Below are 27,327 nucleotides of genomic sequence, written 5' to 3'. Positions count from 1 at the left end.
AGTACAGTTAAAGAAGAAAAACAGAGAGAGATGTGTGTTGTTTTAAGCAGTGATGAGAATAATGAAAGTGTGATGAGAGATGAACATAAAAACATACTGATTTTCATGTATGGTTAATGCAAAATGCATTAACCATACATGCATATACACATACAATGATACTCATGAAGACCAGACAGCATCGTAAGCATGAGATTCTGTTTGTCATCTTGTCCAAGTCACCAGTGAGATGAAAGTGATACATAGACTAGTGGACTGAATATTATAGGAGGACAGATGGTTGCATCATAGAGGAGAAAACAGAATGCTGATGAGAGGTCTTAAATGAGTGAGTTGAGTGAGCTGATTGTGAGTTTCTGGTGTGTGAAGAAGTTTTACCATGACACACGAGAAGAAACTTATTATGTGCTAAGACAACAGGGTTAAGCTGTATGTTGTGTGTATGGCTGATTGGATGAATGTTTGAGATTAAACTGGCTGTTTGATTTGTCTTTTATTACTAAAGTTGAACCTGCCAATTGGGTTGTTACGATTTATTCCCCTGGCATGAAGAACACGTGTCATGACTTAAACAAGGCCTTTCTTTCCTTTGATTTCCTTTATTTTCTTTCTTTTATTTTGTTACTTTCATGGTGCACTGAAAGTTTTGTTTGATGATCTCTGTTTGAGCAGATCTGCACGATTAGAACCGAAGCGTCGTCGAGAAAACTGTTGCAAAGTGAGCTTCTCCAAAATTAAAATGGGCTCTTATTTGGGACAATCAGGAAACAAGTTCCTGTCCAAAAGGATTCAACAAGGAAATCCAGTCTAAATTATTTTTCTTTTTGAAATGACGTTGTTTTGCTGAGCGTGGAAACGAATGCGACGATAATTTCCACAATTAGCAAAAGAAGGAATCACTGAGTGAATGAGTGAGAATTTTAAAATAAATGGGGAACTGACTGACTGACAAAAGCTGACAAGACTGACTGACTTAACACCATTCTGTGAAGTCAACCCCCACCTGATAAAGGTGTGGATGTATCTCTGTGTGTGTCTCTGTTGCAGGAGCAGAAGGAGACCACAGGATTCCTCCTGTGGGTCACATGACTATGTGAACTCTGAAAATTTAACCTTTTTAGTTTAAATTCTCTGTCTGTGAATTTACCATGTGTGTGTTATTCATAGGCTTGTGTTGCTCACAGAGATAACTGTGACAAAGTATGCATACGCCTGCACAAGCGCTGATATTTGCATTTTCTTTTCTTACAGCATGCCAGTTCTTCATGTGAATTGATGATGCGATTTATACCAGGACAACTGGTTGATGTTCTTTCCCACTACAGGATTTCTGGGTTTATATGTGAATGACATTCTTTCCACGGCTAGGGATGGCTAACTTTATGGTGTTTTTATGGCACCTCTGGAACCTGTTGACCTGTGTCTGACCTCCGTCTGACCACAGTCAATGTGTATTGCTAATGTTTGTTTCTTTGAGAATGCTGTGGAGGATTCGGCAGAAGCGGACAAGTGACATGAGTAAAACAAATAAGAGATTACGGTGTTTATGGAATAGTTTATTATGGGCTCATTTGCTGGCCACTTTTGGACCCATAATAATATATGAGTGGAGTGACTTTGCTTAAGAGAAGTCACCGACTACATTAATGTTAACTGAGCACATGGGATGATCCATGTTTGAGGCGAATTATGGTAATAATAGTGATTTAATGATTTGAGAAAACCTGCACATGACACTTGTCTCGCTGATGCTGAATGCTTGTTACCCTTGTGATATACTTGTTTATACGTGTGAAGTTTGATTTTATTTCCAGATCTTGAGTATGCAGGCTCCTGGTGGAGCCAGTTTTTAAGGCAGGGATCCAGGTTTGGTGAGTTGACGCATGAGAGTGTCCATGCGTCAAGAGGTGGGGTCCAGAAGTAACATTAAACAATGTTTTCTATTATTGTTGCAGTGATTTGTGTGATTAGCTGTTTATTTACAAGTATTAAACCTATGCAAGTGGTGCATCCATGTTCAGATGAGGCTTTGATGGCCTATAAGTGAAGTTCACTGATTACAATGTGGAATAACGTTGAGATGTTAAATAATTTGGAACAAATTATGGGGAAAAATAGGAGTTTAATGAGTTTAGAATAAACCTGCAATGATACTTGTCTCTGTGATGCTGAATACTCTATTACTCTTATGATCTATAGTTGGTTGCAAATGTGAAGTTGTTTTAAATTTAAGACTTTGTCTTCTAAGATACAGGAGCTGGGAGTTAAACAAGCTGAACATTTAAGTGCTGATTAATGTTTTACACAGGGTTACAGCTTGGAGTGAAGCTGCTCCAAGGGACCAACCCTGGAGATTGTTTTAGGGAGACGGTGCAACACTCTTGTACATGTCTCATTGGGGAGTTGACGCATGGCGAAAGCCGTGTGGCGAGAGGAGTGTCATTTTTTCAATTTGTAGATGTCGTGGGGTGCCATGACGAGAAGGAGTGGCTGAGAGGATCGCCCACAAAATGGAACCTGAGGGAGCGTGCCAAGCTCCAAAAAGTGACAGTGCAGAGGAGGTCCAGCGATGGACTTGTGGTTCTGTGAACAGCACAAATGCAAGATGATTCTGTTTCTCCGCAGGAGCAGAGTCTGAAGTCTGGAGATTGGATGATGATAAGGCCATGGAGAGGAAGTGCTGGTCCAGTCCACGATGGAAAGGTCCATATCGGATGCTGCTGACGACGACCACAGCAGTGAAGATTGCTGGAAGGAACACTTGGATATATCAAGCGCACTGCAAGAAGGTGACACACATCCAGGCCAGCTCGGAGTAAGTGGCAGGAAGACCGGGAACAAAGGGGGGGGAAAGCCTCCAGGGCCCCTCGTCTCAATCCGGTGAAGAAACCAACTGAGCCACAGGTACTCATCAGAATGGCTGGGAATGTGCTGTGCATCTTCTTGTGCCTGTGGACCCTGAGTGGGATGACAGGGAACGCACTGGAACAGAGCAAACCACACCCAGTACCTGCATGGGTTTTCAACAACTACTGGTGGCAGTTTAAGAACACAACCGCTCACATAAACAACGAGACCAATGGTTATGCTTGTGATGCCACTGGCTACATATTCTTCTGGACTGTGGCCCTATAGCATCACTGAGAGCGAGACAGTTTGTTTGGTTGCTTTGGCAACACATCCAGGAACACTGCCAACTTTTCAACTGCTCTGAACCTGAATGGAAGGTTGATTCACCAGTAGCTGGGAAGGTGAACTGCTCTGGTAGGACAGACCTGCTCGTCTGACTCAAAGAATATGACTTGCTGCAGGACATTATACAGTTAAACGAACTGGAAACAGGCCAATTGCCTATGTGTATGAAGGACAATGGATTAGCCCAAGTTGGAGATTAACCATGGAACATGGCAACATCACCTATTCTTTTGTCTTCTGCAAGAAGGATGTAAACAGAGAAGCCTTTTGTCTACATTTACATCATGAACACTTGAGGTTTTGAGCCAAGAAGATCAAAACACCTTGATCCAATTTCCTTTACAAAGCTTTTTCTGTGGTGACAACAGGACAGGAGAAGAGTCGTAAATGCAGATAATTCACCAGTTGACTCTAACCCCCACAGGATGCCTACAGTGAGAAGATTTGGGGGGTTGATAGGAGTCATAAAGAAGGGTGTTGACCAGGCTGCAACTTTGAAGTTAGCTGAGAGCCACATGGACAAACAATAAAGTCAACTGATGTGGTTAAATGCCTATGTCTGTATACAGATGGATTGTAGAGACATATGATTTTTGAGAATGATGATTCTTCTTGTTTGACCTTTGACATTCAGTTGTTTACTTGAAGAAATACATAATGAATTGCACGACAGGAGTAGATCTGCCACAAGGCTGGATAGCTTGGTTACTGTCTGGTCCTTGGTGGCATCTTCTTTTGAAAATAGTAATTCCTGTTTTTGAACTGTTGATACTGATTTGCTTATGTATAGGATGTAGTTTACTGTGTATGAATGAAATCTATACTAACACTGTCCAAACAAAGGGTGCATAAGTTGAAATTTAAGTATACAATGACAAAAAGGAGGGAAATGTTAAGTCTAATTGTTGAATGTTGCCATTGTGTTTCTTAAATTTGTATAGTCTTAGTTTAAGCAGTAGGATCAAAGCCATCTCTTTGATTCTGACCACCTCTCCAGCCACTCTGTGCTGGGGGAGGTTTTATTGTAGATACATCCTATCTGAAAGATCTGTTTCTTTTGATGTAAGCTTCCTGGGTTTACGACCCTTTGGTCAGCAGGAGGTCTAACACACACACACACACACACACACACACACACACACACACACACACACACACACACACACACACACACACACACACACACACACACAGTGTATACATTTACATACAGTCCTTGTCTATGTAACCAAACGGGGTTGCAGGGGGAGGTGTTTTGTAAACTATTGTTTGAAGTTTGTCAATAAAAGGCAGCGAGAGGAGGGCCACCATTGTGGTCATTTCGACGTGCTGGTCACAGATGGAAGGGCCTCCCTTGCGCAAGAAATCGATCGAGCACTGTTGCCTTGTTTTTCTTTCATGGGAATAAGTCCTGGATACAGCGGGGTCTGAGTTTAGACCCAACAGCACCGCTCCTCTAAAACAGCAATAAGGATAGTAGTAGTAGTATAGTAGTAGGCCATATGTAAATAACAAAATAACTTTATAACTTAAAGCAAAATTGGGAAACGTAAAGTCCGCAACAAGTCTTTATATTAAGGGCCATCAGTCAAACAATACTGTTTGGTCTGGGTCTAAACAGAGGGTGTTGTGTGTGATGTCTTCTTTTGGGCATGTGGGCCGCTTTGAGGATTCACACTAGAGCGCGTTTGCGGTCACATTTTATTTGTAGTGTGAACAAGCAGACAAAAAAAGTCAGATTTGATCAAAACAATCTGAATTGAGCATTAAGACCTGCAGTGTGAACGTAGCCTTTGTCTCTCACTGAACGTTCTCCTATGACTGTCCTGCATATCATGAAGTGGGTGGGAGGTTTTGTCCAGCATTGTCCTTGTCTTAGACAACATCCACCTCTCCAACATCACCTTAAGGGAGTCCAGCTCTGTCCCAACAACATTCTTGGCCTTGTGAATTAGTTTACTGAGTCTATTGGCATCTGAGACCGTCAACCTGCCGCCCCAGCATGCAACAGCATAGAGGATGGCACTGGCCACAACAGACTCATAAAGAAATCTCCTGAGCATTGTCTGATAGATATTAATGGACCCCAGCACAGCTGGACTGGCCATCGGGCATTTTCCTGGTGGGCCATTGGTGATTTTTTGTTGTTATGGGCCGATGTTTTTTGTTTTGTTTTTTGTTTTGTTTGTTTTTTTTTTTTGGGGGGGGGGGGGGGTTGTAACGGTTTAAAAAAATGAAAGGTGGTGGATTGGCTAATTGGTCATGATCGACTCTGGGCTGGCACAATTACAGCCCCCCCCTTGCTCGGGCAACGGCTCTGAAAGCAATCTTATCACAGACAAAGACAAGAAAATGGTGAACAAAAAGTGAAAAGGAGGTGCGGAAAAAATAAGGGCCAATAAGAAACAAGCCCTTCAGGCAGGTGGTGGCTATGGCGGAGCTTCCACAGATTCAGTAACATTAGTAAGTGGTGGAGGCCAAGAGGTAGATGAGGGAAAGGGAAGGCAGGAGCAGGGGAGACCCAAGGTCGCTGGGCAGAGGGGCAGGGGAACTGAACTTCAGGTAAGAAGTTATGAACTGCAGCCAATCTGGGTCAGATATAAACCAAGCTTAGGTGTATTTTATTTTCGCTGTGCTAACGTTACGTTTTACAGTCAGTTACAATGACTCGTACTGTGTAGTAGCTAGCATGACAGAGTTATATATATATATATATATATATATATATATATATATATATATATATATATCTTAGGGGTGCAACAATACTCGTATCGATATTGAACCGTTCGATACAGTGCTTTTGGTTCGGTACACATATGTATCGAACAATACAAAATTTTTAATTAATTTTATCAACTTTCCTTCTGACGATGCTGTCTGTGTTGAGTGCTCAGTGGATCTGCGCTCGACAGTACAGCCTAGGCGGAGTAGTAGAACGCAGATTCACTGAGCACAGGGCAAGCTAGGAGACCGAAGTTAAGCTCTCCTTGCAACATGGCAAATTGAAACCCCCCCCCCCCCCCTCCCCCATTCAGATCTGGCGTTTGGAACTATTTTGGTTTTCATGTGACGTATGACCCTGAAGGTAAGCGCGTCATGGACAAAATGTCGGATGTGCCACGCAATGCTCAATTATATTGGTGGGAACTAGTGCGTTAGCGCATTTTTTTTGTATCGAAAAAATATCGAACTGTGACACCAGAGTCGATATGTTTTCGATACAAAAAAATGTTCATGCTTTTTTAATTTGTCATTTATTAAAATAATAAATATATATTTTAACTCAAACGTACAGTTTTTAAATTTAATGTTGCTGAAACAACAAAGGGATAAAATAATAAGTCAATCTAATCGAGACATCACTCATCTTTGGAAAAGAGAGTTTATTACAGAGAAATGTCTCTTTCCAAAATAAAAGCTATACTATACACTTCTTCTGGGCTATATTCTCAGCAGCATATTAAACATATCAGGTCCCCATAAGGAGAATCACATGCTAACGGCTGTCTAAATGACTCGGGTAAAGTTTGTAGCATGCGTGCTTGTTGTTTTTGTCTGCTTCCACCTGTCTTTACACTAGGATGATGTCGGCGTAAATGTGCAGTCATATTCATTTTGTTCCCACCCGTGACGTTAACGCCACAACACGGCAAATCTCTGTTAACGAGCTACGGCGTATCGCCTCGTGCGTGTTAACGAGCAAACTGCGCTAACGCAGTAGTTCCCACCCATGTAATTGAGCATTGCGTGGCACATCCGACATATTGTTTTACTTTTGTCCCTGTTACGGCCCTAGCAGGGCCTCCTCCTGAAGGTGCCTGTGTGGGCGTGTCCCACCACTTCTTCTGCCTGAGGTGCCACCTTTCCCTGTAACACAGCTGACTCACATCAGTAATTAAAAGTATTTAAGCCCAGGGAAAGGTGAGCTCTGGGCCAGAGTGCCATGAGTGTGTTTGTGAGTGGTTACAGCTAGTGAGCTGTGTTATTGTGGTTTGCAGCTAGTGACCTGCTCTCTTTCTTTTTGGCTTACGTTTTACTTTATTGACCACGCCTGAGTTTTGTTTGTTTTCTTAAATGGTGATAGCGGCTTGTCTGTCTTTTTTAGTTGAGCTACTTTAATAAAACTCGTTGATTTAACCTTTTTGCCTCCTTGACTCCTTTTTCTAACCCGGTCACTTTTTGTTACTCCCCCCTCACCGCCTAGACCCCTCAGGGGAACGTAACAAGTGGGGGCTCGTCCGGGATTGTTGAAAAGGGAGTTTTGAGTTGGAATTGGTTTTTGATTATCTTGCTTTGTTCACCTTTAGAGATTCAACTTCCCAGTTAAGTTAGGTGAGTGTCCAGCTGAGCTTATTAAGTTCTTCCTTCGGGCACTCTTTTGTTGTTTTGCCTTTTTTATTTTCGGAGTAATCCTGGGCGGGGATTAGTTCCCTGTTGGGGGTAGGCAATTCAGGGCTCCGGTCGCTGAAGTTCTGCCTTTAAAGTTGCCTCGAGCCCAGCATGCTCCAGAAGATAGGTAGGTAAAGGTTGTTGTGCTTAGGAACTGGGTAAGTTGTATTTGTTAATGTGTGTGTGTGGCAAGAGGTAAGTTGGTCAGTTAAAGTAAGTTGTGTAGTTTTCTGTTAATTGTTCAGTAGTTGCTGAGTGAGTTGGCAGACGGGTGTGGTAGTGTCTTAATTAGGGTGTGTTTGCTAAGCCTTCTCCACCCCCGAAATGGATGATACAGCTATCAGTGCACAGGTGTCTAGAAGCTCGTTTGTGGGCAATAACATCCACCTGGTTCCCGTTTTCTGTGAATCCAGTGTTGAGAGCTTCTTCAGTGTGTTTGAAAGCATAGCAACTGCATTACAGTGGCCTGAAGACGTGTGGGGGTTGATGTTGCTGTGTAAATTCACGGGTAAGGCTCAGGAAGCTTGTTCTGGTCTGTCTAGGCATGACGGCCTAGTTTATGAAAAGATCAAAAGTGCTGTCCTCCAAGCCTATGAACTTGTGCCTGAGGCCTATAGGCAGAACTTTCGAGGTTTGGAGTTGGCACAGGGTCAGTGCTACCTTGACTTTGCTCGGGAGAAGGCAAAGCTTTTTGGTAGGTGGTGCTCTGCAAGCCAGGTTCACAATTTTGGGTCGTTACGTGAGCTCATGCTTGTGGAGGATTTTAAAAACTCTGTTCCTAAGTGCATTGCTCTTTATTTAAGCGAACAGAGGGTTTCCACTTTACAGCAGGCTGCCATACTGGCCGATGAGTTTACCCTAACTCATAAAACAAATGCGGTAGAATGTGACATCCCTTCTCACTATAATACATCTTGGAGAGCTAGGAGGGAGCCAGCTAACGAGGCTGAAAAAGTTGTGGTTTCGAGACCCAGAACGAAGCTTTGTTTCTTCTGCCACAAACCTGGACACCTTGTTGCTAACTGTTTGAGACTGAAACTCAAACAGAAAGCACACTCAAAGCAAAAAGGGCCTGCTTTGAGAAAAGTCAGTCGTGGCTCTCAAACCGACAAGGTTGCCAGGCCTACGAAGAGGCTACACTTGGAGCATAATTGCTCAGTAGTGTCATGTAGTCAGTGTAAGAGGTCAACTGACCCTGAGCTGCCACTGGTTGACAATTTCCCAGGTCCTCAAAATGACCTGCAGGGGGACAGGCTGTGTATAAAACCACCAGTAAGACCCGCAACCCTGGCTAACAAACATGCCTGTATCGGTGACCTGAGCAATCGTCTGAAAACTGTTGCAGTAAGGTCTTCTGACTGCCTGCTGTGTTCTCCACATGTGATGGCTCAAAAAAGCCCTGGCTATCACATGAGACATTGTTTTGAGGGTCTGCGGCCACCCTCAGTAAGTATTTTGAACCCATTGAGATGGGGTTGGCAGCTTCCGCAGGCAATGCCTAACCATTGTTATGGGGTTTGGTAGGTGGAAAGCCTGCAATTTGTTGATGCGACGGTTACGGACTTGATTAGTTTTTTTGGTTATCATAATCATTTGAGAAACCACGGGTTTGTATTTATGGGAGGGGGTGTTACGGCCCTAGCAGGGCCTCCTCCTGAAGGTGCCTGTGTGGGCGTGTCCCACCACTTCTTCTGCCTGAGGTGCCACCTTTCCCTGTAACACAGCTGACTCACATCAGTAATTAAAAGTATTTAAGCCCAGGGAAAGGTGAGCTCTGGGCCAGAGTGCCATGAGTGTGTTTGTGAGTGGTTACAGCTAGTGAGCTGTGTTATTGTGGTTTGCAGCTAGTGAGCTGCTCTCTTTCTTTTTGGCTTACGTTTTACTTTATTGACCACGCCTGAGTTTTGTTTGTTTTCTTAAATGGTGATAGCGGCTTGTCTGTCTTTTTTAGTTGAGCTACTTTAATAAAACTCGTTGATTTAACCCTTTTGCCTCCTTGACTCCTTTTTCTAACCCGGTCACTTTTTGTTACTCCCCCCTCACCGCCTAGACCCCTCAGGGGAACGTAACAGTCCCTGAGATGCTTACCTTCAGGGTCATGCTTCACATGAAGACCAAAATAGTCCCAAAGGCCAGATCTGAATGAGGGTGGGGGAGGTTCAATTTGCCATGTTGCAACGAGCGTAGCTTCTGTCTTGTTAGCTTGCCCTGCGCTCAATGGATCTGCGCCCGACAGTGCAGCCAAGGCAGAGTAGTCGAACGCAGATCCACCACCCACGCTCAACACAGACAGCATCGTCAGAAGAAAAGTTAATCAATTAAAAATGTTGTATTGTTCGATACATATGCATAGCGAACCGACAGCACTGTATCGAACGGTTCAATATCGATACGAGTATCATTGCACCCCTAAAATATATATATATATATATATATATATATATATATATATATATATATATATATATATATATATATATATATATATATATATATATATATATATATATATATATATATATATATGCTTCCCAAACAAATACACATGTGCTGTCACGGTTCTGGGTCCGTTGGACCCAGTATTTTGAGTTCATTATGTTTTGGTGCTTTTGCATCATGGATTTTCCTTTGTTTCTCTGGTTCTTGGTGTTTTTCCATATTATGATTTATGATCTGATACTGTTGTGATTATGATTATCATTTAGTAGCCTTTGGTCAGTGTCAAGTCTGTCTCTGTCTAGTCTGTGTCTTAGTAAAGTGTGTTTTGTTTCCTGTTTTACTTTGAAGGTTCTTGTTCCTGTCTGATGTTAGTGTGTGCAGCTTTGTTCCCCCTGTCTCGTTAGCCCTGATCTCTCCCAGCTGTGTCTCCCTCCTGTTGCCGATTCCCCCGTTACTACCCTGTGTATATAAGCCCTGTGTTTTCCCATGCTCGGTGTCGCGTCGTACCATCAGATTATGCCTGTGTGTCCTTGGTCTCAGTGTTCCATCATCACTTCATGTTTGTTTTCCTGCCAGCAATAAAGCTGAGGTTTTTGAGTTTCAATTCCGTGTTCGAGTCCTGCATTTGGATCCTCATCTCTGCCTGCCCGCACACAGAGCCCTGACATGTGTGGCTTGGCACTTGTGCTGTATGTAACAAGTCACGTGACGTGACGCTGCGGCTGTGATTGGTTCGGCTCTGCGCTACTTAATTTGGATTGGCTGTTCGTTTTTTTTTTTTAAGAGGACAAGAGAGATGAGGCCTATCGCAATAGTTTAACTTTTCTATCGAGAAAAAGTTATTTCGCAATACATATCGTTATCGTTCTATCGCCCAGCTCTAACGGAGCAGTACAGTGTTCAAGGAGTCCTATCACAGGGTTAATCTGTAGGAGAAACAAACCCAAGAAGAGACAAGACACAGATGCACACCATTGTTTTTCTTGTGACATTACCAATAAGTTTGATGTGTCACATGGCCCTCTTCCAATTGAAAAAAACTAAAGTTGTATCCAAGATGGCCAACTTCTAAATGGCCACCATGGTCACCACCCATCTTGAGGGTTTTGCCCCCTCACATATACTAATGTGCCACAAACAGGACTTTGATATCACCAACCATTCCCATTTTATTATGGTGTATCCATATAAATGGCCCACCCTATAGATAGTTCAGGAGCTTAACTTAACAAAGCAGTCTTTTGGTTTCCACTAAGTACGGGTTAGAATACCAGAATAGGGAGGATGGTGTAGGTCTAAGTTTATTAGGCTTCATGGCTTTTCCTATAATACCTGGTGAGCTAATCTCTAGTCAAAATGCCCAGGCCAATTTTTTGTCCAAGTCGAACCCTCTCAGCCACCTCAGAAAATAGAGTTGACTCTGGCCCTTCCTTGAGAATGCAGTGGTATTTTTAACCCACTCCAGTTTATTATCTATGTGTACTCCGAGCTATTTATAGTCCTCCACAATGACCCCCTGGATTGTACCAGAGGTTACAGTCCACAATCATTTTTTTGGTCTTTGTCACGCTGACCTGCAGATGATTCTGCTTGCACCACGTGACAAAGAAGTCAACCACAGCCCGGTACACTGTGTCATCACAGACAATCAACAATCCAGGAAACAAGAAAGGCATCCACCCACATCACTCTCAGCTTATCACCCAGGAGGGTCAGCCTGGTGGTACTGAACGCGCTGGAAAAGTAAAGAACATGACCCTCACAGTGCTCGCCAGCTGGTCCAAGGGAAGCAGTGCGTGCATTGTCAAATCTAAAAATACACAAATTCAAACATACCAAAGTAAAGTGATCTCACCCTCTCGCTCTCCTATAATCTCAGACTGCCCTTCAAATAGAAACAGCTAGCATTAGGAAGTAAACAAGTTTCAGTACTTTAGCACCATTACCAGAGTCTGTTTGTTTATATAGTTTTATCTCAAAAATCTGGGTTAAAAGAATCATTCTATGAAGAGAGGGAACTGATCTGCCTGCTTTTTGGAACAATGAACTTCACAAACAGAGACCCAAGTTTAGAGCACATAAATTGAGTTTATGTTACAATCAGGAAATTCTTTAAGATGAGTTAGCCTGAATAGATTGATAATATAACTGAAATTTTCTTAGGCATCTACCCCTTCTTGTTTCTTTATACTTACAGTGTAATTGTGATTAGTAAGAGTAACAGGTTTCCCATCCTCTGTGTAGTATGTCTCTGTAAAGTCTTGACCCAAAAGCTCACTGAGAGAGAGGGGGGGAGGGGGGGGGAGAGAAAGAGAAACAGAGGAAAGTGTAAGTAATTATAAAATACCTAATTTTTTAAAATCCCTTTTGAATGCAAGTGTCAGCATCAGTGGCAGACAGCAAATCAAACACAACCTGAAGCCAAGATCACACAGAATACTTTCTTGTCATAAACTTTTTTTCACTCTTTATATGTGAAAATTAATAATTGTTTATACCAACAAAACAATGTGTACAAAAAGAATGTGAATGAGACACTGGAATATAGCAGGGGATTTTAGGAGACCAAAGCACATAACTGTGCTACAGAAAATGATAGTGACACACAAAATCTGAGACACATGTAGTTAAATGAACTCGCTAATAATCCTTTGATAAGTCAAGGTTGGTGACAGATTTTTACTGAATTGACCCTATCCACACAGTCTTCCTGCAGGAACCATACTTGGAGGCAGGATTTCAATGTTTTAACTATTAAAACACTGCAAGGATTTTGGTTTGAACTAAAGGTAAGGTTTTACCAAACACACTTGTATCAGCAATCACAAACTTAACATTTGAATAGCAGAAAGAATTTTCATTACAGCTGAACTATGAGAGATTTAAACAGCAAAGAGAGTTGGAGATGATGAAAGAAAAAACTGAAAAGGATCGCTCCTAACTCTTGGTAGCACTGTCACTTCGTGTTCGCTCTCTCTGCGGTAGAGTATCACTTCCTGTTCCTGCTCAAACACAGTGGTGTTTTTGAGTAGCTTATCTGCTTAGCAATTTAATTAAAAACTTTTATATACATTCATTTTTCATAGTATAATTTTCACGTTTCATCCGAAGCACAGTTTCTGTGTAGTCACTACCTAATTTATAGCCAACGTATTCACTCGCTGTGTCTGTACTGTTTCGCTAGCTTAGCTTAGCTCGTAGCCGACTCACTAGCACCATGGCTACTTCACCTGTCCCTCCTGCACTTTCCTGCTCATTGTGTCAGATGTTTAGTTACTCCTCGGCCTCCTTTAGCAGTAATGATATCTGTAACAAATGTAGCATATTTGCAGCTCTGGAGGCCAGGATTACTGAATTAGAGACTCGGCTTCATTCACCTGTAGCTAGCCAGGCCCCTGTAGCTGCTGCAGCCGAAGATAGTGTAGGCCCCGCTAGCTGTTCCCCGGCAGACCCCAAGCAGCTGGGGAAAGAGGGTGGCTGGGTGACGGTGAGGAGGAAGCATAGTCTTAAACAGAAGCCCCAGGTACACCACCAACCCGTTCATGTGTCTAACCGTTTTTCCCCACTCGGCGACACACCCGCCGGGGGTCAAACTCTGGTAATTGGTGATTCTGTTCTCAGACATGTGAAGCTAGAGACACCGGCAACCATAGTCAATTGTCTTCCAGGGGCCAGAGCAGGCGACATTGAGGGAAATTTAAAACTGCTGGCTAAGGGTAAACGTAAATTCAGTAAAATCATAATTCACGTCGGCAGTAATGACACCCGGTTACGCCAATCGGAGGTCACTAAAATCAATATTGAATCGTATGTAACTTTGTCAAAACAATGTTGGACTCTGTAGTTTTCTCTGGTGCCCTCCCCAATCAGACCAGGAGTGACATGTTTAGCAGCATGTTCTCCTTAAATTTCTGGCTGTCTGAGTGGTGTCCAGAAAACGATGTGGGCTTCATAGATAATTGGCAAACCTTCTGTAGACAACCGAGTCTTGTTAGGAGAGACGGCATCCATCCCACTTTGGATGGAGCAGCTCTCATTTCTAGAAATATGGACAAATTTATTAAAAACCCCAAAATATGACTATCCAGAGTTGGGACCAGGAAGCAGAGTTGCAGTCTTACACGCCTTTCTGCAGCTTCTCTCCTCCTGCTACTCCCCCAAAAAACCCATCTCCACTGAGACTGTGTCAGCTCCTAAACAGACAAAAAACAAACTAAAAACCAGCAACAAACTTAAACATAAAAAAAATCACAAAGAAAGAACAATAAAGTATCCACATCTGAACCAAAGAGTAAAACAGTGAAATGTGTATTATTAAATATTAGGTCTCTCTCCTCCAAGTCTCTGTTAGTACATGACTTAATAATTGATCAGCAAATCGATTTACTCTGCCTTACAGAAACCTGGTTGCAGCAGGATGAGTATGTCAGTTTAAATGAATCAAAAACCCCCTAGTCATTCTAACTACCAGAAATCTCGAAGCACAGGCCGAGAGGGCGGTGTGGCAGCAATTTTTCACACCAGCCTATTAATTAATGAAAGACCAAGACAGACTTTTAATTAATTTGAAAGCCTGATGCTTAACATTGTCCACCCCAGCTGTAAAACTCAGAAACCAGTCTTATTTGTTATCATCCAAGGGCGTAGATTTGGCATGGACGGAAGGGACATGTCCCTACCAATATCCAACGATTATTGAATTGTCCCCACCAATAATTTGATCTCTTTGAGTAAAGAAAAACAAACCCGATAGAAAGAAAAAAAAAGATCTGTCAACATCTCATTCACCTAGCGGTGCAGAAAGAGTTAAATTACGTTCGCTACTGGAGTCCTACCTCATGTGACAAATATGGCCAATGTGATTGGCTGTGCCTCTCAGGGAGCTCTGTTTAGTTTTAGCAGCGGCAAGCCTGCGCTGCAAGGCCCTCCAAGGAGGAGAGGAGGATGCCACAAAAAGGAAGAACCTGGATATAAGAAAGCACTTTTCAAAGAAACCTGTAAGTCATTTAAAGTCAAGTTCACTCATAAAATGTCTCCGTCATAATAACGTTACAGGCTATGCTAGGCTTTGGCCCACAGTCTAAAATTGTAACAATGAATAACGTGTTTTGGAAACTGACTGCACCACAGGCAGCACTATTAGTTATCTCAGTCTCAGAGTAGCATTTCTAATTTTGATTGAAACTGTCAGAGAAAACGGCAGCCTTGAGCAAGCCAGGATATTAGTTTACAGAGGCTGTTAAAATTATATGTCTAATGTTAAAATGTTGGTGACACAATAATTTCATCCTAATGGCACTGACATATTCATAGGGTTAATTTTTGAGACAAAATATCATGAGGTAGGCATGATTTTGCAAATATTCCACCTTGTAGTGCAGTTTGCACAAATTGTTTTAAAAATGCACTCACCCTACAAACATTACAGATGAGGCAAGATCTGCACAAATTGACAGAAACACTGAAGCAGCTACCCATTTTATTCTTATTGTCATGTATGTCCTATTTGTCAGATGACAGAAGAACCAGCACAAAGCTTAGAGAGTAATGATGATACAAGATCACACGTGAAATTGGATGATGACCTATTGGTTCATTACTGTATCTGAAGCACATGTGTGACTGCATGTATGTGGAATGTCTCACTGTTATTTATCAGGTGACAGAGGCAGCTCTGCCATGTTGTAGCTCGGACAGAGGTGAAGAGGCAAGGTAACTGGTACCTGACTGATGTTTTGGTGCTACAGATTAACGAGAGGAGCAGGCATGTGTTTGGCTCCTTCACATAGTGGACATTGAGTTGTTGTGTGGGGCACCAGTAGTCCATGTCTGTTGCTGTAACAGTAGTTCATGTTTAGAAGAAAACATCCCAGCTCACTGATTTGATAGGGGCAATAGTGCCTAAAATGTTGCATAATGTTGCTGAGAGATCTTTTACTTTATGGTAATCTTAGATGAGTAGTTTTATGGACAAAAACCACCGGGTCATTCAGTGTTCCCTTAGTGCTAATGTATCAGAGATGTTGGTGTACTATAGCTGAAGTAATGTTGTTAAGTCCTTAAAGTCATATTCTTTTATTGTTATGACTGTATTTGAAGCTATTTTTGCTTTTGTATGATATCTGATTTATATGGAATATGGCTGAAGTAAACTAAAGCCTAAAATACTTAGTCAGTCATTTGTTTAATAGTAATTTAACATTATATAATTCACATATACAACTATAAATTACTAATTGTAATTTTTAATGGTTTAAAAGCTTGTAGAATAGCATATGTAGGCAAGTATATTTCTCTTCTTTTTTTTATCAAGAAGAAAACATAAAAAGGGTGGAAAAAAAGAAACAGGGCAGGGTTCGGTGGTTGAATCATCCGTCCCCACCAATGCCATCTATCGTCCACCTGGGCTTTACACAGAGTTTCTGTCTGATTTCTCAGACTTTTTATCTGATTTAGTGCTAAGCTCAGATAAAATAATTATTATGGGTGATTTTAATCCATGTAGATGCTAAAAATGACAGCCTCAACATGGCATTTAATCTGTTATTAGACTCAATTGGCTTCTCTCAAACTGTAAAAGAACCCACCCACCACTTTAATCACACTCTAGATCTTGTGTTAACTCTGACCTTCCCAAAGTGTGGAGCCCGCCCCCTAGGGGGGGCACAGAGCCATTGCAGGGGAGGCGCAGTATGAAAAGGGGAAAAAAAATTTAATAACATACAAGTAAATAATAGCATAATTGACAGGTTTTTGACGGGGCTCCCACACAAACACAAAGCAGGAGATGAAGCATCGCTGAGTATATTTCCAAACCAACTTCATTCTAAGCCAAAGACTAGAAAATATGGTGAAGCATATCTTCCCTTTGGTTTCACCTGCACAAGTGCCAAGGTAGGTCTCCCCTGCAGAATTGCTTTTCCCTTCGTCGGGATCACACGCTGGGCTCTTCAAATCACGGACAAACAGGATCCCACATTCTTGATTTTTAGTTCACAAACACTTGTTGTAATGACCAACTACTCCTGACATTTTGGAGACGTTAGCTCTTTATACAGTAAAGTTACAGTGGGATACAAATAATATCAGGCTGATCCTGCCACGATTTGTTCCCTCGATTCAAATCACGGACAAACAGTTTTTTGTGTTTTTAAACCAATTTCCACAGAGAGGCATTTTTCGAAAAATGTATAGATAGCAATGTTGAATATTATTACACAGGAAAAAAAACAACTACACATAAAATAATTACATCATGACGCCTCTGCCTTTCTAAATGGAGGGACAGTAACTGGGTGTGTGTATGTAAGCGTGTAAAACCTGAAGATAGAGACAAAATACTGTTAATCTGACTATCTGCCATTCTGCAATTCATTTACGTGTGGACGAAACAGCTGCGTTTTCAAAAATACCCGTGTAGGTGTGAATGTAGCATAAACAAGTTAGTAGTTTATTTTCTTACTACCTGTAATTTATTCCTTTTTACTTGTATTTACTTAATTGTCTACTAAATGCTAAATGTTTGAGGTGTGAAATAAACCACAATGGAGAAAAATATGGGTGTGTGTGGTTGGAGGACGTGTTTGTGTGTGCGTGTGTGTGCGGGGGGGGGACATTTGTCTTGTAAAACAAAAGGGGGGCCTAGAAAAATAGGATCTACAGGTTAACCACTGTGTTAACATATGAAATAGAAACGTAACATTAACAGCGTTTCCTGAAAACCCTCTCCTGTCTGATCATTTCCTGATAACATTTACATTTACAATAACTGAATACACAGCAGTGGAGAGTAGACTTTATCACAGTAGATGTCTTTCTGAAAGCGCTGTAACTAAGTTTAAGAATATAATCCACTCACTGTTATCATCTTCAATGACCTGTACCAACATAGAGCAGAGCAGCTATCTGAACGCTACTCCAACGGAGGTCGATTATCTTGTTAATAATTTTACCTCCTCACTACGTACGACTCTGGATACTGTAGCTCCTGTGAAAACTAAGGCCTCAAAACAGATGTACCTGACTCCGTGGTATAATTCTCAAACGCATAGCCTAAAGCAGATAACCCGTAAGCTGGAGAAGAAATGGCGTGTCACAAATTTAGAGGATCATCATTTAGCCTTTGTTTGCTTTATAAGAAAGCCCTCTGCAAAGCCAGAACATCTTACTATTCTAAAGACCTTCTATGACTCTGTGGTGGCCTCAGCCATCTTTTACGGTGTGGTCTGCTGGGATGGCAGCATCTCTGCCGGGGATAGGAAGAGACTGAACAGGCTGATCAGAAGGGCCAGCTCTGTCCTAGGATGCCCTCTGGACCCAGTGGAGGTGGTGAGTGACAGGAGAATGGTGGCTAAGCTGTCATCCCTGTTGGACAACATCTCCCACCCCATGCAGGAGAATGTGACAGCAATGAGCAGCTCCTTCAGTGGCTGCGGCACCCACGGTGTGGGACAGAGAGATTTTGCAGGTCTTTCCTCCCCACTGCTGTCAGACTCCAACTTCAAGACTTCAACTGATCAAACACACACATCCACACATGTCCAATAACACTAAGTGCAATACTCTTTTCTGGCATCGTATTTTTACTCAGTTGTATACAGCATTTGTATTCTATTTTTATCCTATTGTATATTTTATTCTATTTTATTCTACTGTATATAGTATTTTATTCTATTCTGTACAGTTGTGTACTGTATTTATTCTTATTATATTCTAATTTTTGCTTCATAACTTTTGCACTGTCCACTTCCTGCTGTGACAAAACAAATTTCCCACGTGTGGGACTAATAAAGGTTATCTTATCTTATTCATCACTGATTGAAGAAAATAAGAACAACCCCAGGTTTCTCTTCAGCACTGTAGCCAGGCTGACAAAAAGTCAGAGCTCTGTTGAGCCAACCATCCCTTTAACGTTAACTAGTAATGACTTCATGAACTTCTTCACAAATAAAATTTTTATCATTAGAGAAAAAATTACCAATAATCATCCCACAGATGTAATATTATCTACAGCTACTCTTAGTACCATTGATGTTAAGTTAGACTCTTTTTCTCCAACTGATCTTTCTGAGTTAACTTCTATAATTACTTCCTCCAAACCATCAACGTGTCTTTTAGACCCCATTCCTACAAAACTGCTCAAAGAAGTCCTGCCATTAATTAATTCTTCGATCTTAAATATGATCAACCTATCTCTAATAATCGGCTATGTACCACAGGCCTTCAAGCTGGCTGTAGTTAAACCTTTACTCAAAAAGCATTTCTAGACCCAGCAGTCTTAGCTAATTATAGGCCAATCTCCAACCTTCCTTTCATATCAAAAATCATTGAAAGAGTAGTTTCAAACAGCTAACAGATCATCTGCAGAGGAATGGTTTATTTGAAGAGTTTCAGTCAGGTTTCAGAGCTCATCACAGCACAGAAACAGCTTTAGTGAAGGTTACAAATGATCTTCTTATGACCTCTGACAGTGGACTCATCTCTGTGCTTGTCCTGCTAGACCTTAGTGCAGCGTTCGATACTGTCGACCATAATATCCTATTAGAGCGATTAGAACATGTTGTAGGTATTACAGGTAGTGCGCTGCAGTGGTTTGTATCATATCTATCTAATAGACTCCAATTTGTACATGTAAATAGAGAGTCCTCTTCACACACTAAGGTCAATTATGGCGTTCCACGGGGTTCAGTGCTAGGACCAATTCTGTTTACATTATACATACTTCCCCTAGGCAGTATCATTAGAAGACATAGTACAGGGTGGGCCATTTATATGGATACACCATAATAAAATGGGAATGGTTGGTGATATTAAAGTCCTGTTTGTGGCACTAGTATATGTGAGGGGACAAACCCCTCAAGATGGGTGGTGAGTTTCTCACCACTTATAAAATGTGTTCAATGTGCTGCCCATTGTGTTGGATTGTCAATGCAACCCTCTTCTCCCACTCTTCACAAACTGATAGCAACACCGCAGGAGAAATGCCAGCACAGGCATCCAGTATCCATAGTTTCAGGTGCTACACATCTCGTATCTTCACACCATAGACAATTGCCTTCAGATTACCCCAAAGATAAAAGTCTAAGGGGGTCAGATCTGGAGACCTTGGGGGCCATTCAACTGGTCCACGACGACCAATCGACTTTCCAGGAAACTGTTCATCTAGGAATGCTCGGACCTGGCACCCATAATGTGGTGGTGCACCATCTTGCTGGAAAAACTCAGGGAACGTGCAAGCTTCAGTGCACAAAGAGGGAAACACATCATCATGTAGCAATTTCAAATATCCAGTGGCCTTGAGGTTTCCATTGATGAAGAATGGGCCCACTATCGTTGTACCCCATATACCACACCAAACCATCACTTTTGTTGTTCCAACAGTCTTGGAGGGATCCATCCAATGTGGGTTAGTGTCAGACCAATAGCGGTGGTTTTGTTTGTTAACTTCACCATTCACATAAAAGTTTGCCTCATCACTGAACACAATCTTCTGCATGATTCCTGTTCCTGTTCCAATTTTTGTTTTGCCCATTCTGCAAATTCTGTGCGCCGATCTGGGTCATCCTCGTTAAGATGCTGCAGTAGCTGGAGTTTGTAAGGGTGCATAAGAATAAAGTTACGTTGAAACCAAGCACACCATTGTTTTTCTTGTGACATTACCAATAAGTTTGATGTGTCACATGGCCCTCTTCCTATTTAAAAAACAAAAGTTGTAACCAAGATGGCCGACTTCTAAATGGCCACCATGGTCACCACCCATCTTGACGAGTTTGCCCCCTCACATATACTAATGTGCCACAAACAGGACTTTAATATCACCAACCATTCCCATGTTATTACGGTGTATTCATATAAATGGCCCACCCTGTAATTCAAACCTCCTTTGTTGCCTGATCTTAGACTTTCTGTGCTGTGCTAGACAAGCATTCTCAGTGAAGTCAAACACCTTTTTTAAGAGTACTCTCATCTAGAATAGACTGTATGGGTCCTCTTCCCCCTTTAAAATCTGGTTCTCTGTATTTATTGATTGTAATGTGTAAAGCAGCCAGATATCCAGCCACTTATCCATTACATTCAATCACTGCTAAGGCAGATCTACAGGTCCTAGCCAATTATTTTCTGTGTTCAGATTTTAGAGTTATCAAAACTTTAATTTTATGTCTAGATCATTGGTTCTCAAACTGTGATACACGTACCACTGGTGGTACTTGGGCTCCCTGTAGTGGTAAGTGGGAAATCTAACAGAATTTTTCAGATTAAATAATAATCCATTCTGAAGGTATCCAAAGATCACACGAGAGTTCCCGAGGCTCTTCTGGGAGCTGGCGTCAACCAGAAGACATCTCCCCAAGCGAGTCCTCTATGAAAAGCAGCCTTTCCTTATCGCCAGTGGTCGCAGCCGCTAGAGAGTGCTGGCGGGCTCGTTTCCCTGAGCCTTAAAACTGCAAGTCGGCAGACAGTGCCGCAGTGTTGACAACTTAGCGACTTTGTCGCTATATTTAGCGAGTTTTCAAACCCCCTTAGTAACTTTTTTCTAAAAAGCGACTAGCGACAAATCTGGCGACTTTTTCTGGTCTTATCGGGAGACTTATGACGACTTTTTGACGTGGAAGCAAGTATCGCTCTTACTGTCAGTTGGGCTCACAGGTGGCAGATAGTCCTCACGCAGAAGTCCACCCGAGCTGCTGTCAGAGCAGGAGATGCTCACACCTATAGGTCCAAACTGCAAATAAATCGCGCATGAGCGAAGCTCCTGCTCCTGCCCTGACTGCAATGCAGTCAGTTCTTGTTTTACTCTTACTTTTTGTTGATCACAAGGTTTAAAACGACTTAAAAATACACAAACAAACAGTAACTACACCTAGAGTGCCCATTTTGGGTCACTTTTGCCGGTCACAAGACTGGATAAAGGAAGTGGGTTGGAAATGTGACAAAAAACTAGAAAGCGAAAATTTCAGAAGAAATTTTAAGTGTGCCTATGCCGCTGCCAATGAGTGCAGTTTGCCATTCATACGGCTACAGGGAGCAAAACGCAGCAGAGCAGCTATTCTCCACCATGAACTACGGTAAAAACAAACACCGCTCGCTCCTCACAGATGACAGCTTACAGTCTTGCGTAAAGATGAAGTGACTTCGTACAGCCCCGATTTGCAGATGCTGTGCGCACAGGTTCAGGAGCAGAAGTCCCATTGTACCACGGCAGACATGGCGATGTTTGCATGAACACACTTTGTAGCATTTCTTTATTGACCCACACAGCCCGACACACCAACACAACAGCTGAGAGTCTCTAAGCCGGAGAGGCGTGATTGCAGATGCCGCTCAGGTGGGTCCGCCTCCCCTGCAGCAGCACTGCAGACCACGCCCCGCCACACACATCAAACACGTAAAATAAATATTTATCCAGATATTTTGCAAATATTTATTTTTCCTTTTTTAGCAGCATAGTGCTTTTTGCCAAATATTTTTAAAATTCAGGTCAAGGCGCTAATCATAGTAAACTGTATTTTGATCTCTCCTATATGCAGCGCAGCATACAGAGAGACGAGAGGACGAGGCTGCAGGTACATCACAGCCAAAAAACTAATAAATAGAAATAAAAGAAGTAAGAAAATAAATATATGCTTAAGTCTCAGGGGATAAAGACAAGGCACAATTTAGAATTTACCATTTAAATTTGGAGTGGTTTAAAGTAAACAGTGTAGCAGATTGATTTTCTTGGGAGTAAAGAAATGTTTTGCATGCACCTTTTTGTTTTTTGTTATTTTTACACAGCGTTCTGATTGACTGACAATGATCTACAGTCAATTTCGTACATTATTATAAAAACTTTGGTTGAAAGATCCGATCCACATAATCATTTAATAAAAGCTAGATATTTTAAATGAGAATAAGAAAGAAAATTATTTCTTTGCGCCCCCCTTGTCCTGTAAATGCCCTACCTGGCCCCTGGCAAAGATTTTGCTAGACCCGCCCCTGCACAGTTACCAGCTGTCAGCTACCTAAAAAAGGATCCTGGTGTTATTTGTCTCTCAGAAACAGTTCATAACTTCCCTTCAACTCATTTATGTCACCTAAAAGGTAAACCTGTTTCTCCATCACCTGTTCAGCTCTGATTATTCAGTAAGGACATCTCCTGGTTTCATCTTCACGTTTCCCTCTCACTAGGATATCCAAACTGACATAATGTTCAACAGCTTTTACAGCTGTGGCTCCAGCAAACATCAGCTGATACTAGAAATGAATATCAAATAAATTCTAACAACAGCTGATCAAGCTTAAACGTGCTGCTGTTGTTTAGCGCGACATCCGCTGGTTTCCTCTTTCTGGCGCAAAGTGGGCGATAAACAAACATGAGAGAAAAGCCGATCAGCTGATCACTGATTAGTTTCATGATTTTAGTAGCGACAGGCGAGAGAGAGGGAGAGAATGAGAGAAGAGGCAGCTGTGCAGCAAAGACAGAGTAGACAGACAGAACCTGAAAATTGTGCTGAAAAGAGCAGAAGAGGCTGAAAATTGTGCTAAAAAGAGGTGAAGCGTGCTATATCTTTTGGTGCACATAACTTTTATACTTTTTCAGATATTAAGCTTTTTATGTCATTTTTGGCCCATTTTACTGAATGGGACAACATTATCAGTGTGATCACCAGCTTTGCTTGCTGGGCTGAGCCATGTTTTTTTTTCTGTACCCTCACCAATTTCACATCAAAACATAGGTATTTTCTATGGCTTTCAGAAAATGTCACTATCATTGTTGTGGGAGTTAGAGATTTTTGGAAAATCTACTCAGAGCAGCACAAAGTCTGAAAACTCTCCATAGAAACTCAATGGACACTTTGTTCAAAATCAGCGCTGGAATTCTCCAATGAGACACATTTTCTAATTGTCATGTCTCCTTAACGAAACGAAGTTAAGACATGAGGCTTGTGTCAATATATCTTCAGACACTCCTGACGCTCATGAGTCAACAATTTTTTTCTTACCTATTACCGTTTGGCCATGACTTACATTTGTTTGAGGGTAGGAAATTTCTGCCCGTGGTATGGCAAAATGTCCACGTTACGAAATAGATAAAATAGAAAACTGCCACTCCTCCTCCACCAAGAACCTCATCTTCAGCCAGCATCATCTCACTCAAAAGGCGATGGAAAAAGGTGCTTCGACTTACGAAAATTTTGACTTACAAAAGACCCTCTGGAACAAATTAATTTTTTAAGTCGGGGTTCCACTGTATTTGTTTTAAATTATAGTATTTGTGCTAAATGGTAGTATTTGTGACAAATCATAGTACTTCTGCTATGTTATAGTATTTCTGCTAAATAATAGTATTTCTGCTATTTTGTAGTACTTTTGATAAATAAAAATATTTATACACAGCATTCACACTGCATTTTCACAGGAAATGCAACCTTTTCTAGTTATTATTTGGTATTAAGACTACTTTTAATTAGATTTGTGCTGTGTGTTTTATTATTAATGTATTTTATGTATTTCTGTTTTATATTACTGTGAAGCACTTTGTGGTTTTTATCCTGTGAAAAGTGCTATATAAATAAATTGATTTGATTTGATTTTAGTGTGCATCAGCACCAGACTGACAGAGGGTGTGATGGAGTGACGGCAAGTCACAAGGAAAAATGAGTGCTGGTGAGGCAGTGTGTGTTGAGCACAGAAAAGGTAACCCTAGCTGGCTCCAGGTTGACTTCTTTCTGGCTAAGTCAAAGACACCTGAGCAACCAGAAGTAAAGGTAACTAGAGGCACTGGTGACAGCTGATATTGCTGGACCTCTGGAGTAGAATTCATTTGTGTTTACCAAGATCTAGAGTCATCAGAGCAAAAGACCACTAACAGGCCCATTAAATCTTAGCCGTCTAATTATTCAGATAATAAACCAAAGGCAAGCAAAAAAATAAATAAATAAAACAGCTAGACAACAAATGGACAGCAGTCAACCAGATAGCACTGTGTACCAATAACATCAGAGGCACAGAAGGATATATGAGAGATTAGGCTGACATGAGAACTTACTGATTATGTTCCACTTGTAGCACCAGCTGGAGGTCACTGGACGAGAGCAAGATCTTTCCTCTGACTGGATATTCCTCCTGTAAGGTCATGATGAAAACTGGGTTAGCTCCAGGTGCTTTGTCTTCTTTTCACTATTCAAAGCCATGCCTATTGGGTTAACTTGTGATTTTAAATCTACTATGAATTAGAGGTAGATAAAGTGCCTGAAGTTTATAGTGGTCAGTATGATTACAATAGTGCTATATGAATGAAAAAACATCTCTGATTGCTAGAACATGTTAGTAGCCTTGCCGGTGCATTTTGTATGGCTTGGAGGCGAGAGAGATGATTTGTCCAAGCTGGTAAACAGGGCATTACAATAATCTAAACGCGATGACACAAATGCATGAACATTTTTTCCAGTTCAGCTGAGGAGACCATATATCTCCTCAGCTGACCTGGCATTTTCTCCATCTTCTTGGAACTATAGGCCTTTGGAGTTGACGCCGCAATGCATTGTGGGAGCGCGGCGCCATTTTCCGGGTCCACAATCAAAACAAACACACTGTGTTGGAACGACGAATACAAGAAAGATACTTAAAAGCAGCTCAAAAGAGAATCAACTATATAGAGACCAATTGCGTCCAGAGGTGAAGCGGCAGTACTTGCAGAAAATGTGGACCAGTATGAAATACGGCCATGGAGTAGAAACCCTGAAGACCAACCGCTATTGGCATAGCCTGACATATTTCGTACCTTGTCTGTGGAGTCAGCGTGTACAAGTCGTCATTCAAACAAAGGTAAGTCAGCTTGAGTACTGCGAGTGAAATGCATTTGATTTTCCCCCGAACATTCAAATTAGTGCAGCATAAATTCACTCATGAGGGGGAAATTACAGTGAGAACATGTGGAGGCTCTGTTAGATGGAAAACATAGTGAGTTCTGTGCATTGATGTAACATTGTCCTGGAGGATTTAATTTTTCTTTATGGTTAAAGAAATGGCAATGATTTATTCATATTTATTATAAATAATTCTAATTATACATCTTGCTTCCATGTTTGTATCCTGTGTCACAAAAATACATTTTATTTTAGTTTTATACATTGATTAATGACCTGCAGAATCTCCTTATCATATTAAGTGATTCATAATTGTCACTTTATGCTTTCTCCATCTTGAAAGTGATTACATCCTTGCATTACATACTTTAGGTTCATTTTCTGCAGGCAGGTTTCTGAGAGATAACAGGCATATTTACACTATAACATGCAGCGTTCTATAGATGGACACATAAAGAAATGAAAAATTACATGTATGTGCTAACTTTCTAAACACTTTGTTACAGTTATGATAAAGTAGATAAAACACATTTGTGTCGGCCTTTGCTCATAGTTCTTGTCTTTAAATGAACTTTGCGTGTGTTTCAGGTCCTGCACTCCCACTTTTGGCGGCGAAGAAAAACTCATGGCTCAAAGTGGTCTAACTCAAATAATGATCTTTATTTTACATTTCCGGAAAAGGAGACTGAGCACACAGAGACACCAGCTCAAGTCTAAAGCAGCAGCAGCCAGCTTGATTGTTATATACTTTCTCTAGACGTCACGCACACTTTAAGTTTCAATCAAACACTCTGCTTAGTTTCACTTTCTGTCTGCACCTCATATGCTCTGCAAAAGCATGCAGTTTCCTGTCAGCCTGCGACCTAGTTCTTTGTCACCTCTGGGCCTGGTTTATAAAGGCCTATACATAAAACAATATAACCAGCAAATAAGCATTAAGAATATATATTAAATACATGACAACTTTCAAAGACTGAATGAACCAGCATTGCAGTCATGGGTCACTGTGAGCACCACAGGGAAGGTTGAAGCCGCCCACTGCAGCTGTATGGCCGGAGTCGCGGAGACCTGCACCCACGTCACTGTTCTTCTGTTTAATGTAGAAGCAACTGTGCGGATCCGTGGCACAAGGACTGTTACAGATGAACATGCATACTGGGTTTTGCTGGGTAATATGACCAGAGGTTGGCCATAATACTTCTCCTCTTCAGCTGCCCAAAAAAGGCTCTTGATCAAAACATAAACAGACCATCCATATTGAAAGGTAAAAGGAGCCGTCCTCAAAACAGAAAAATCCCACCTGCTACTGTGGAGGAGTTGTCACTGCTACTGGATACTTTGCTGGAACACGGTAAAGCTGTGGGTCGTGGGAATGACCAATAATGTTTTATCTAGGGGTCTAGATTTATGCCTGAAGTGCACTGCCGTGTAAATAATTTGCATTTACCAAATA

General features: G+C 41.5%; 1 protein-coding gene and 1 long non-coding RNA gene across 4 annotated transcripts in view; both read right to left on the bottom strand.

Annotated features, from left to right (window-relative positions):
- The window catches only part of adam19a (ADAM metallopeptidase domain 19a), a 104,492-nt gene that overhangs the window by 47,625 nt on the left and 29,540 nt on the right, over positions 1-27,327 (bottom strand). The window contains exons 3-5 of one of the 3 annotated variants that reach the window (XM_080299761.1): positions 25,055-25,131; positions 14,862-14,990; positions 12,222-12,303 (exon numbers count right to left, since the gene is read on the bottom strand). In XM_080299761.1, coding sequence (XP_080155887.1) covers positions 12,222-12,303; positions 14,862-14,990; positions 25,055-25,131 — 288 coding nt within the window. The remainder of the gene's footprint in view (positions 1-12,221; positions 12,304-14,861; positions 14,991-25,054; positions 25,132-27,327) is intronic. The other 2 variants (XM_026158285.2, XM_080299762.1) reach the window with 2 other exon arrangements.
- On the bottom strand, positions 1,937-3,926 carry LOC145426199 (uncharacterized). The gene is made up of 2 exons (XR_013906918.1): positions 2,990-3,926; positions 1,937-2,958 (listed from the first exon to the last, which is right to left on the bottom strand). It is a non-coding gene; the product is annotated as an uncharacterized LOC145426199 (long non-coding RNA).

This window comes from Astatotilapia calliptera, chromosome 3, assembly GCF_964374335.1.
Source record: "Astatotilapia calliptera chromosome 3, fAstCal68.1, whole genome shotgun sequence".
Taxonomy (NCBI): Eukaryota; Metazoa; Chordata; class Actinopteri; order Cichliformes; family Cichlidae; genus Astatotilapia; species Astatotilapia calliptera.
This window is presented reverse-complemented; position numbering and strand designations above follow the sequence as displayed.